The sequence below is a fragment of the Balaenoptera musculus genome, chromosome 11 (genome assembly GCF_009873245.2).
Source record: "Balaenoptera musculus isolate JJ_BM4_2016_0621 chromosome 11, mBalMus1.pri.v3, whole genome shotgun sequence".
NCBI classification, from domain to species: domain Eukaryota; kingdom Metazoa; phylum Chordata; class Mammalia; order Artiodactyla; family Balaenopteridae; genus Balaenoptera; species Balaenoptera musculus.
Window position 1 is genome coordinate 78,227,505 of NC_045795.1, and position 13,810 is coordinate 78,241,314.

A 13,810-nucleotide genomic window follows, 5' to 3' on the forward strand; every position below is an offset into this window, starting at 1 on the left:
GAAGAAAACAAACAAATGCTGAGGCAGAATTTCTTAACGTGTGGTCCTCAAACCAGCTAGATCAGACTGACATGGAGAGCCTTGTTAAAAACACAGATACTGGGGTTCTACCCCAGATGCACTGAATTAGAACCTCTGTGGGAGATGTGCATCATTTAATTAGCTCTGCAGGCATTTTTAAAATATGGTAAAGATTCAGGCCTTTCTGGGATGTCTCAAAATCCTATTTAATGCTTACATTAGAAGAAAAGACAATGAATACTCTCAGACAAGATACTAACGGTATCTAGTTCCTGCCACCCTTTCTCTTTGGGTGGGATAGTAGTAGTAATAACATCGACATCAACAACAACTAACGTATTTTAAGCTCTTACAATGGCAGACTCAGTGCTAAGAACCTCATGTTCGTTATTCCAGTAAATACAAACAACAATGCCACTATACTCACATTTGTTAGCTAAGAACCGAGACTCAGAGAAGATGTGGACATTTCCCAAGATGACACAACTAGCAAGTGGTTGAGACGGAATTTGAAATGCTACAGGGGAGTGGGGCAAAATAAAAGGTGTGGAAACTGGCGTTCAGAATTCATCCTTCATGTCTGAATCAGGGTTGCAATGAACACTTCAGTGTGACTAGGAGCTTGTGTAGATATGTAATGAAACGATACATAACACAACAGGGAGGGACCAAAGTCTTACAGTAATCCTGGAGGAGCATCTCCAAGGCAGGAACTGGAATCTGTGTGGAGGTGAGGGAGTCATGGGGACCAGCTCCGCTGGGTACGTCACATCTCTGTGCTCACATCCATCTTTGCTCTTGGACGCGCTCTCAGCCCGAGCTTCTGCTTTCCCAGCCTTCATCTTATCATGATGCTGTGGGCCTGACTCCACCCGCCAGCTCTCCCTATACATCCTCTTAGCTTTAACTTCCACTGTCTCATTCTCTCGGAATTTTTTTTTTAAATTTATTTTACTGAAGTATAGTTGATTTACAATGTTGTGTTAGTTTCTGCTGTACAGCAAAGTGATTCAGTTATACATATATCAATACATTCTTTTTCATATTCCTTTTCCATTATGGTTTATTACAGGGTACTGAATATACTTCCCTGTTCTTTACAGTAGGACCTTCTTAGTTATTCATTCTATATATAATAGTTTTCACCTGCTAATCGCAAACTCCCATCCCACCCCTCCCCCCGCCCCTCCCACTGGCAACCACAAGTCTGTTCTCTGTGTCTGTGAGTCTGTTTCGTAGATAAATTCATTTGTGCCATATTTTAGATTCCACATGTAAGTGATATTATATGGTATTTGTCTTTCTCTTTCTGACTTACTTCACTTACAATGATAATCTCTAGGTCCATCCATGTTGCTGCAAATGGCATTATTTCACTCTCTTTTAATGGCTGAGTAATATTCCATTGTACATATGTACCGCATCTTCTTTATCCATTCATCTGCTGATGGACATTTAGGTTGCTTTCATGTCCTGGCTATTGTAAATAGTGCTGCAGTGAACACTGGGGTGCATGTATCTTTTCAAATTATAATTTTCTCCAGATATATGCCCAGGAGTGGGATTGCAGGATCATATGGCAACTCTATTTTTAGTTTTTTTTGAGAAACCTCCATACTGTTCTCCATAGTGGCTGCACCAATTTACACGGACTTTCTTAATTTACATTCTTAAGAGAGATAATCTGATTGGTCCACTTTATCATGTCTTGCCAGGTCACTTACAGATTACTGGTTTGCTGCTGTTCTTGACCCCAATCATTTTGCAGAGGAGGAGGAAGAGGGGGGGTCATGGAGTGAAACCATGGCTACCTGACGGCCATGCTCCCCAGGAGGGTCTGTGAGCAGAACCGGCACAGTCATTGCCATTTCTAAAAGCTTCATCCAAAGGCTCTCAGAGGGCTTAGAATGAAATAACTCTCACCTGCAACTTGCAAGTCCTCAGGCTTAAGGGCGGGTGAGGCTGTTCCAGACTTCTCGCCTAGCAGAAAGTCAAATTGGCAAACTCCTTTAGGGTAGGGGTTTTTGTTGTTTGTTTTGTATACTGCTGTATTCCAAGCACCTAGAACAGTGCCTGGCACAGAGCAGGCTCTCAATAACCGTTTGTTGAATGAATGAATAAACGATATTGCAGTATCCAACAGGTCCCAAATGCTGTGGATCAGACACGGGGAAATCTAATTTACATGCTGCTTTGGTCTTGGCTCCCAGACAACACTAATACCATCCTAACCAGAACACAGCCATGCGTATAAAGTGCCACACAACCCACTTATTATCTGCTTAAAAGCAAATACAAATATTTTGGGTCCTCTGCTGGTTTCAATTCTTGCTAATAAGTGAAAATTAACCGTATGGCCCGGGGTAGGAGTCAGCTTCGAGAACCCTCAAGGAACGGAGATGCCAAGAAGGCAAAAGCATTTTAACTGGTGGCTCTCAACCGGCAGTGATTTTGTCCTCAGGGGACACTCAGCTAAGGAGGCATTTTAAGAAATTCTGGTAAAATAAAGGTAACACAAAATTTGCATTTTTAAGTGTACAGTTCAGTAGTTAAGTACATCTACATTGTTGTGCAACAGATCTCCAGAATTCTCATCTTGAAACACAAACTCTATATTAAACAACATCCCACTCGCTCTCTCCCCAGCCCCAGGCACCACGCTTCCACTTTGTGTCTGTGAATTTGACTACCCTAGGTAGCTCATATAAGTAGAATTATACAACATTTGTCTTTTTGTGACTGACTTATTTCACTCAGCAATGTCCTCAAGTGTCATTCACGTTGCAGCGTGTGTCATAATTTCCTTCCTTTTAAAGGATGAATAATAGCTCATTGTATGTCTGGATGACATTTTGCTTATCCACTCATCCATCAACGGATATTTCGCTTGCTTCTGCCTTTTAGCTACTGTGAATAATGCTATCAATACGGCTGTACAAATATCTCTTTGAGGCCCGGCTTTCAATTCTTTTGGGTATATACCCAGAAGTAGAATTGCTGGATCATATGGTAGTTCTATTTTTAATTTTTTGAGGAACTGCCGTACTGTTTTCCACAGAGGATGCACCATTTTACATTCCCACCAATAGCGCACAAGTTTTCCAATTTCTCCACATCCACGCTCACTTGTTATTTTCCTTTTTTTTTTTTTTTTTAATAGTAGCTATCCTAATGTGACAACATTTTTGGTTGTCACATCTCAGGGGGAGGGGTGCTACTGGCAATGGGTAGAGGTCAGCAGTACTGTTAAACATCCTACAATGCCCAGGACGGTCCTCTGCCACAAAGAATGGACTGGAACAAAATGTGGATAGTGCCCAGGTTGAGAAATCCTGAGTTAAACAATCAGGTTCATCTTTCGTAGCAAATTTCACCCCCCTGACACGTGCAGCCTCTCTCTTCTTTTGCTGAGATCCTCAAAGTCAAAGATTTCCAAAAACCTGGAGAGCAAGGGAAGACTGAGAAGAATGGCAACATTTCTTTTATTCAAATTTTATTGGAAGTTTACAAATGTATTACAGACATCAGTAAAACATCATATCCATTTTACAGGGCACGGATCTCAAGCAAAGTGTTCACGACAGTCTCTGGCAGAGCCCACACCAAAGGTCTACTGCAGACCTTCTTAACAAATAGCTTGACACCCGACACACAACACAGACTCTGGCGTGCCTTACCTTCTCAGGCCCTTTGAGGTTTTGTTTACGTACTCGGAATTAAAGCAGGAGATGGACAAAGTGATCCTGTACAGGAAAGAATGTGTTTAGGAGCGGGAAAACTGCCAAAGTCTTAATTTACTATGGAATAAGGAGGACCCATAGGTCTTAGAATGTGAAGTCAGGGTCCATGATAGAACCAAAATGCTTTATGGAAAAACATGGGACATTAACTAGAGAGGTTTGAGTAACTCTCTCTGAAAAATTTAGAAAAGCTTGGTCAGCGACCTATGGCACATCAATGGCCAAATACTCAGTAGGGTGAGGGATGTCTCAGAAAACTCTCAGGCTAGAACAAGGCTTTTTTTTTTTTTCTTCTACAGAGTCATCGTATCTAAATCACAGAAATGTTTTCTAACACTACGTGACTTCCCCCCCGCCTCTTTATTCCTGTTGGGGAAAGCTAGTTTTGTCAGCAGGAAGTAGGCTTATAAAACAGTATAGCTCCCAACAGTACATTATATTTTATGGGAGGCTTGGGTTGAAGGGGCTCCTACTATGAGAAAATGGAAAAAGATTGAAATCCTTTTTTGATCCTAACCTTGATGACTGCTTCCGAGGGGTCAGACGAACAGGCTCTGGTGTCTGCTGAGGCCCCAGAGGGACCGGCCACTGGAGGCTAGGCAAAACTCTCTTCATTTCCACTTCTCTTGCGCTTTAAGAAACGCACCTCAAAAGGCGGCCATCTGGAACTGCCTTCCAAATATGCAGAGGAGACTTGGCTGTGTCCTGTACCTGGAATGCTGTCGCAGAGCCCTTTTCAAAGCCCTGAAGGTGCTAAACAGTGCTAATAGCAGCCCTTCTGGCATGAAATCCTCAGATGACTGATGCCATCGTTCACGTTCCTTTGTCATAGATTCTCCTTCTTATGCATTAGCATCTGGTTTCTGTTAGAGAGAAATACGCAAAGAGCACTTCTCCTTGGAATTTAAATTTTTGTGTTCTTTCTTGTTAGAAGGTGGGATTAGACAAAGAATAGGATGAACTCTTATCTGACCTCTGATAGGACCAAGAACAGGAGAATGGAAAAGGAGGCCAAAGAGAGTTGTCTTCATTTAGCCTAAAGAAGTCAGCCTCCTTTAGCATCTGCAATACGGGGGCATAGAAACTGGAGTCTCACAATTATTTATGGATGATGCTTCCTAAATGGCTGGTGTACTGTTTTGGGCCAATGGCAAAAGAGCCCAAGGTAGAAAGACAAATAAGAATCAGTTCACAAATCAGATTTGTTATCAGACAAATAAAATCAGTTCTGATCAACTAGTCCTGGATGGTTGGAGTGTTGCAAAGATTTCTGAGGCTGCATCCATGCTCTCTGGGAAAGCATACAGTGGTACCTTGGTTATATCTGCCCACGTTGCAGGGATGGCAGAACACATGCTACATATGTGGTATTACTGGCCCCAGCTGAACTCAACAATGGCTGGTGGTACCCAAGGAGCAGAGAGCTGCCGCAGGAGAGAGAAAATTGAAGAAACATCCTACAGAGTGGGAAAGGAGGATGAGAAAGAGCTGTCCTCAGGTCGCATATGAGAAACGCAAAATTGCTTGTTCACGGGGCTGGCTGAGGGTGGAAAGGAAGGACTAGAGAACAGAAGGTGAATATGAAAAGAGGGGGTCAAACAACCAACACTAAATAATTTCCCCCCTTGAACACTTGCAAAACGGGAAGTACGGTTCTGGTTTCCCTGACCTCATTTACCATCACACTTGGTAGAAATTCCAGAACTCTATGACAGATGGAAGAGTACCTGAATGCCACCAGCCTGCTAAGAAACTTGCTCATAATATCAAGGGTGATAAGCATTGGCAGGGCCGTTCAGGAAACTGTCACTGACTTCTGCTTGGGAAAGGGCCAGTTCTGTTGCCACTGAATTGAGCAGCAACAGGAAATGAACACTAAAGTGGGGTTTTATCCAAAAGATAAGAAGATCAATATGAGGAGAGGTAGGAAAACAAAACAAAACAAAACAAAACAAAACCCAAGGCATTAGAAAAGAAAATAAACTGTTTTACTTTTCTAAAAACAGCCTATTAAAGATGAAATGATGATCTAAGAAGAGGTGAGTGCGAGTCTTACCCACAGGTGAAACTTGACCAAGAAGAGCTCCTGGTGATGATCAGGTAAGGAACCTCAGATCGTGCCTCGGAAACGAAATGCACTGAATTCTGGGGAATGGGATTCTGGGATGTTACGTGTAAGTTATCACGAACAGATGGAACTCCCAATACAATGATATCCTGCTCTCTCTAAGGCATATACTTGGGAGGTTCCATCCTTATTGTGAGGATTTACCTGTCCTCCATCGGCATTCTCCATGAAGTGTGGGGTGGGGAGGAGACATTGGCAGTGATGGGACTAGATGGAGGTGATCTTGCCTCTAGACCGTGTGACCCTGAGGCTTGCATCTCAACACACCTCCAGCTCTGACCGGTTCAGCTGATGGATGCTCCCTGGGCAGCTAGATCTGAAACTGCTTATTCCTCTCCCCCTTTGGGTACTAATTAGCTGTCAGTTTCTAGGCCACCTTCTTCTTTCTGCTGACGGTGGTTAAAGCCTCATCTGGGAAATGTAAGAGGTACTCTAAAAAGGAAAGAGTTAGAAAGCAACATTCACTAGGAGAATTTCTTTCCTTGGATTCCAGGCCACAGAGGACAGACATTATTTTCAGTTATTTACTAAGTTAAAGGATCTACTTTTTTCTCTCTCTTCTTTTTCCAAAATGCCTTTCTACTCTCGTCAATCCAGCAACTTAGAACTCCAAATTGGACTCGCCCAATTTCTACCAGAAACCTGCCACGTTGGTAGCGTGGTGGTGTACATTATTTCTTAATCAGTTTGCCAAGCAGTTTACAAACTCACTATACAAACGTAATAGAGTTAATTCTCCAGAGGCTTGGATAATTAATGAAGCATTTAGATATGAAGAAAGCATGCGGAAAACAGCCACAACCAACATTTGCATTGCTTTTTTTAAAACATCAGTGACAATGACAAATGTCTTATTAATACCTGAAAAGCAAATTATTTTAATACATCCTGAATGGAGTGCCACTTCCACGTCCTTTACAGCCTTCCTTCCCCCAGACCCATCTGGGATGGTGTCTAAAAAGCCACTTTTCACATTCTCTCCATAAAAAAATACTAGAAAATATTAACTACTATACTGAAGAGAGACCACACTCGCCTCACCATGGGAGATGGCCACTGAGATACACTGTGTACTACATCGACAGTACACCTCACTAAAGGCGGGGCTTCCTATGGATTATTTCAACTGCCACAATCCACGAAGGGGACGAGGAGAATGGAAGTAAAAGCAAGCGCTTCACTTTTAACTGAAGCAAGATAGGAGGTTTTATTTTACTATAAACAACACAACCGTTAAATGTCTTCTTTAAGCAAACTCACTTTTGAGCCCATCTTCTATCTGACTGACGGTCCCCAAAGTTCAAAATGGAAACCCCCCTTTCAGCAACATTTATTTCTCGAAACCATAACACGGAAATCTCCTGAGCAGCTCAATCTTTCTGGGTAACCCAGATACTCTGGTTACGGAGCACATTAAACTGGATTTTTTTCCCACAAGCACTGGGGGCTATTCAAGGTGGTTGTCAACTCTCCTCTACTTCATTTCGAGAAGTTCTTCTTTGCTCTGACCTTCCTTCATATTCCCCTTCAGTCTCTACCCTTGACCTGTTCCTTCTCCACGTATGACCTACGACCTAGAACACACCATCACTCCCAGAGTCCCTCGGAACCTTTCTGGCCCAAAATTCCCAAAGCTGAAGTTCATTTGCGCTGAGGACAACCGGTTGTCAGGCTAAGGCAGCTGTCTGCCTTGGTAAAGGAAAGCGGATAATACGATCCAGGAAACGAGCACCAGGAAATAATGCCACATTCAAAACAATGTCATGCTGACATCACACAGACCGCACCACTCACAGTCACTTTATTTTCCCCAAGGGATAGATCAATGGTAAGCAACTTCAATGTTCCCAGCCGGGATGGCGTTTCTCACGGAACCTGACTGACACTGGTTGGTTTTTCTAATTGGCAAAAGTTACGCTGGCAATTATAAATAAAAAAAAGTTACTATCACTTTGTAGAGAAGAGATTCTACTGAGGGTGGGAGCGGACTTAAGGATGGCTCCAGTAAGACAGATGGAGCATCAAATGCTTTGGGGGTAACAGGTAATTTTTTTGTTCAGCCACAAAAAGCCAAATTGAATAAACTCCTTTGAAAAAGGTCTCACTGACATGTAACAAATTTGTATAGAAAAAAGAAAAAAAAATAAAGTGGTCCTGGACCACCTCGGAGTACTACTCAAAGACAACGCTGGACGTGCATGCAAGGCTCCACTGAGTCCTACGATATAGAAATTCCTTTGATATTACAAAATACAAAAATATTTTATCAGAACTCTCATTTACATCGCATTTACAATGGACATGTAAATAACTTAGTCTTGGGTCCTGGCTAATAAACAAATTACGTACTGGAAAAAGGGTCCTAAAAGGAAGAGAACCAGAGAGGCTATATATATAAGCGAGCGGGAAACGATTTTGCCATCTTGCCAGTGGCAGCTCAACACAGACGGACGGGAAGGAGGTGACCAACCCTGGCCTCCGTAGAGTCTATAGCGTTTCCAAAGTGAAATGTGCAAATAATATTCAACATGCCAAGAACTGTGACTACCTATCGAGTCAGTCGGTGACCTTGCCGCCATCAACACAGAGCTCTTCTCATCTCTCCCTGGAACCACCAAAGCAAAGAGCTTTAAAATTTTAAACAGTGCAAGTTTCTGAATTGACATTCTTACCTCCCCATCTTCCCCTATCCCCTGACCCCCATCGGATTAGGAAATGATACAGTTTTTGCTCTTTTGTCTTTTCCTGCTGTGCAACTGTCCCCTGCCACCTAGCGTGGAAGACTTGGGGAGGCCGTACGAGCTGTATTTGTGCAGTAACTCATCACTCGTGACGTATCGCAGGTGGGCGGGCTGGGGGATGGGTTCTCCTAGGAAATAGCCCTCGTTGTCAGACTCCGAGGAGGAGGAGCAGGTGGAACACCAATCGTACTCGGTGAAGTAGGGTCCCCATCGCTCCCCAAAGGCGTTCTGCAGAGCCAGGTCCGACACAGTCCGGGGGCACCGGCCGTACAGGTCCCTCCGGGACCCCTGGCCCAGGCTCTCCTGGAAGCTCCGCTGGCGCATGAACTGATCATAATCCTCCCTGGCTCTCAGGGGGGGCCTTTCTTTTAACTGAGAGATGGCCTCGCGCTCGCTGGCCAGGTGGAGGGCGTTGTCTGAGCGAGAGCGTCGGGATCGCCGGGACCGGTGAGGTCGGAAGCGGCGGTTGTCTTCGCGGGAAGTGGCTCTCCGCCGCGTGCGCTCGCTCATGGGCTGCATCCTCACGCCCTCCGGCCCCGGCAGCTTGCTGCCCGCCATCCCCCCATCGAAATCAAAGCTCTGATGCATCCTTCCGTGGGCCTGCAGGTCTCTGTACCTGATGGGGTTGCTGAGAGGGTGGAGGTTTCCCTCCATCTCCTGGTACTGCTGGGCGGAGAGCAGGCTGCGAACGGACTCGGCGCTGCGGAATTGCATGGACGAGTTCAGCGTGCCCATGTTGCTCAGCTTCTCGGACACGTTCATCCCAGAGTCTTTGCTGAGATCGGGCATGGAAAACCGGGAGAGGTGCTCCTGGCGCTTGGCACCACCATCCGCAGAGAGGCCTGGGGGAGAGAGAGGAAAGGTTCACAGAGGTTAATGCAAACGTGCAGCCATGGGAGTCCCGTCGCTGTGGTTCACCTGAACCGTTATCTATCCAGGGTCGCTGCATACAGTTGCACAGTTGTACACTGCACAAAGGCTTGCTCAGAAAGTATGCAGCAGGGCTCTCCCCATTCCACAGTGGGCCAGTGTCCGCTTAGAGGGGACACCTGGTTAAAACGCATCCACGAGATGTTTTTTTAATAGTCATGAATTCCTCCAAAGGTTCAACAAAATTACTTAAGAGCCCATCATGTGTCTTATAAGTGATGTTTCTTCTGTTCAGAATTTCACTTTAAAAAGTGCTCAATCACCTCTCTGGTTCTAATGATGAACTATAAGATCCACAGGAGAGATATTTTGGACCAAGAACCTTCAAGTTATAGAGGCCAGGCCACACCCAAGCAGTTCCTAGCAACACTGAGCCTAGAGTCTAGTCCCATGATACTGAACCAGTTCACTTCCATGTTTACCTCCAGCAATTTCCTGCTCTGCCTGCTGTCCCTCGGCCTCTATCCCAGAGGTCTTGAAAACTAAGTGGCTCCCTGGGTGTCGACAGAAGGATATTTACTCTCTCAGGGTGTTTAGTAAATGACTGTTCCAGGGTTCCAAATGGGCCCCTAGCAGTCAGAAGATGTGAGTGGGACTCTGGGGGGCATTCCTCCTTCTCCTGGGGAGACACTTTTTAAAACAAAGCAGTGACCCGAATGCTCTCTAACAGCAGGAGCCCCTAGCAATGAGCCTGCATTCCCTACATGCTGTCACTGCCATCACTGAGATGAAAACCATGTTGAAGGTAGCAGGAGATTCTTGACTTCAGAAACTTCCATTTTGCCCATCTTAAAGCAGCACTCTCTAAAACAGCAGTTTAAGAATGGACCAGGTGGCAAAATCTCAGCATTTCCCACTCATCATCAATGGAAAAGATGAGCAACTTTGCCATTTCTGGTCACAGACAACATGTCTTTGGACTGCACTGGCCCATTAGAACACCTGCCACCGATTACCCCACCTAATGGGGCCAACGACTTTCGCTCCCCTCACAAAACTGTTATGAGCACTTTGAAACACTACTTAGCAATACCCACTAAAGCTAAATATACATATATATGTGTGTGTGTATATATATATGTGTGTGTGTGTATGTGTATATATATGTATGTGTGTGTGTATATATATACATACATGAATTATGAACAAAGTTGCTTTGAATACCTGTGTTCACTTTTTTGGTGGACTTAATGTACTCATTTCTGTTGGGTATATAACCAGAGTGGAGATCCTGTGTCCTTCTTTTTATTTATTTATGTATGTATGCATGTATGTTATTTTTTAAATTGTAATACAGTTGATTTACAATGATTCAGGTATGCAGCAAAGTGATTCAGTTTACATATATATACAGATATAAATTCTTTCTATATATACACACTATATATAAATTCTTTCTACATATATATAAATATATATATATTTTTTCTTTTTCAGATTCTTTTCCAATATAGGTTACTACAAGATACTGAATATAATTCCCTGTGCTATACAGTAGTCCTTGTTGTTCTGTTCTGTGACTTTCCATTGCCACTCTTAGTTATATACCCAACAGAAATCAGTTTATGGATCCAAAATATGTACAAGGGTATTCAGAGAAGCTTTCTTTATAATAGTCCAGAACGAGAAACAATTCAAATGTCAATTAACAGGAGAAAGGATAAATAAATTGTGGTATTTTCTAGCATTCCCCATTAAAAGGAATCAGGCAAGACTTTTTGGAGAAATGGCTAATTCCAGGATAGGAGGAGGGAAGGTAAAAGATGAGCCTGGAACATCTTGTTATGCCAAAAAGTAAGGAAGTGTTAAAAATAAAAAACGAAGTGGGGCTTGTGAGAACACCAGAATCACAACTACCCGCTGGACAATCATCGACAGAAAGACACTGGAACTCACCAAAAAAGATACCCCACATCCAAAGACAAAGGAGAAGCCACAATTAGATGGTAGGAGGGGCGCAATCACAGTAAAATCAAATCCCATAACTGCTGGTTGGGTGACGCACAGACTGAAGAACACTTATACCACAGAAGTCCACCCACTGGAGTGAAGGTTCTGAGCCCTACGTCAGGCTTCCCAACCTGGGGGTCTGGCAATGTGAGGAGGAATTCCTAGAGAATCAGACTTTGAAGGCTAGTGGGATTTGATTGCAGGACTTCGACAGGACTGGGGGAAACAGAGACTCCACCCTTGGAGGACACACACAAAGTAGTGTGTGCATAGGGACCCAGGAGAAGGAGCAGTGACCCCAGGGGAGACTGAACCAGACCTACCTGCTAGTGTTGGAGGGTCTCCTGCAGAGGCAGGGGTGGCTGTGGCTCACCATGGGGACAAGGACACTGGCAGCAGAAGTTCTGGGAAGTATTTCTTGCCATGAGCCCTCCCAGAGTCTGCCATCTGCCCCACCAAACAGCCCAGGTAGGCTCCAGTGTTGGGTTGCCTCAGGCAAAACAACCAAGAGGGAGGGAACCCAGCCCCACCCATCAGCAGACAAGCGGATTAAAGTTTTACTGAGCTCTGCCCACCACAGCAACAGTCAGCTCTACCCACCACAAGTGCCTCCCATCAGGAGACTTGCACAAGCCTCTTAGATAGCCTCATCCACTAGAGGGCAGACAGCAGAAGCAAGAAGAACTACAATCCTGCAGCCTGTGGAACAAAAACCACATTCACAGAAAGATAGACAAGATAAAAAGGCAGAGGGCTATGTACCAGATGAAGGAACAAAATAAAACCCCAGAAAAACAACTAAATGAAGCGGAGATAGGCAACCTTCCAGAAAAAGAATTCAGAATAATGATAGTGAAGATGATCCAGGACCTTGGAAAAAGAATGGAGGCAAAGATCAAGAATATGCAAGAAATGTTTAACAAAGACTTAGAAGAATTAAAGAACAAACAAACAGAGATGAACAATACAATTACTGAAATGAAAACTACACTAGAAGGAATCAATAGCAGAATAACTGAGGCAGAAGAACGGATAAGTGACCTGGAAGACAGAATGGTGGAATTCACTGCTGCGGAACAGAATAAAGAAAAAAGAATGAAAAGAAATGAAGACAGCCTAAGAGACCTCTGGGACAACATTAAACGCAACAACATTCGCATTATAGGGGTCCCAGAAGGAGAAGAGAGAGAGAAAGGACCAGAGAAAGTATTTGAAGAGATTATAATTGAAAACTTCCCTAACATGGGAAAGGAAGTAGCCACCCAAGTCCAGGAAGCGCAGAGAGTTCCATGCAGGATAAACCCAAGGAGAAGCATGCCGAGACACATAGTAATCAAACTGGCAAAAATTAAAGACAAAGAAAAATTATTGAAAGCAGCAAGGGAAAAATGACAACATACAAGGGAACTCCCATAAGGTTAACAGCTGATTTCTCAGCAGAAACTCTACAAGCCAGAAGGGAGTGGCATGATATACTTAAAGTGATGAAAGGGAAGAACCTACAACCAAGATTACTCTACCCAGCAAGGATCTCATTCAGATTCGATGGAGAAATCAAAAGCTTTACAGACAAGCAAAAGTTAAGAGAATTCAGCACCACAAAACCAGATCTACAACAAATGCTAAAGGAACTTCTCTAAGTGGGAAACACAAGAGAAGAAAAGGACCTACAAAAACAAACCCAAAACAATTAAGAAAATGGTCATAGGAACATACATATTGATAATTACCTTAAACGTGAATGGATTAAATGCTCCAACCAAAAGACACAGGCCTGCTGAATAGATACAAAAACAAGACCCATATATATATGCTGTCTACAAGAGACCCGCTTCAGACCTAGGGACACATACAGACTGAAAGTGAGGGGATAGAAAAAGATATTCCATGCAAATGAAAACCAAAAGAAAGCTGGAGTAGCAATACCCTCGGACAAAACAGACTTTAAAATAAAGAATGTTACAAGAGACAAGGAAGGACACTACATAATGATCAAGGGATCAATCCAAGAAGAAGATATAACAATTATAAATATATATGCACTCAACATAGGAGCACCTCAATACATAAGGCAACTGCTAACAGCTATAAAAGAGGAAATCGACAGTAACACAATAATAGTGGGGGACTTTAACACCTCACTTACACCAATGGACAGATCATCCAAAATGAAAATAAATAAGGAAACACAAGCTTTAAATGACACAATAGACCAGATAGATTTAATTGATATTTATGGGACATTCCATCCAAAAACAGCAGATGACACTTTCTTCTCAAGTGTGCACGGAACATTCTCC

General features: G+C 43.5%; 1 protein-coding gene across 3 annotated transcripts in view; it reads right to left on the reverse strand.

Annotated features, from left to right (window-relative positions):
- Positions 1-3,497: 3,497 nt before the first annotated feature.
- PRICKLE2 (prickle planar cell polarity protein 2) overlaps positions 3,498-13,810 on the reverse strand; it is a 337,544-nt gene continuing 327,231 nt past the window's right edge. For all 3 annotated transcript variants that reach the window (XM_036870260.1, XM_036870261.1, XM_036870262.1), the window contains one exon: positions 3,498-9,472. In XM_036870260.1, coding sequence (XP_036726155.1) covers positions 8,598-9,472 — 875 coding nt within the window. In that variant the 3' untranslated portion in view covers positions 3,498-8,597. The remainder of the gene's footprint in view (positions 9,473-13,810) is intronic.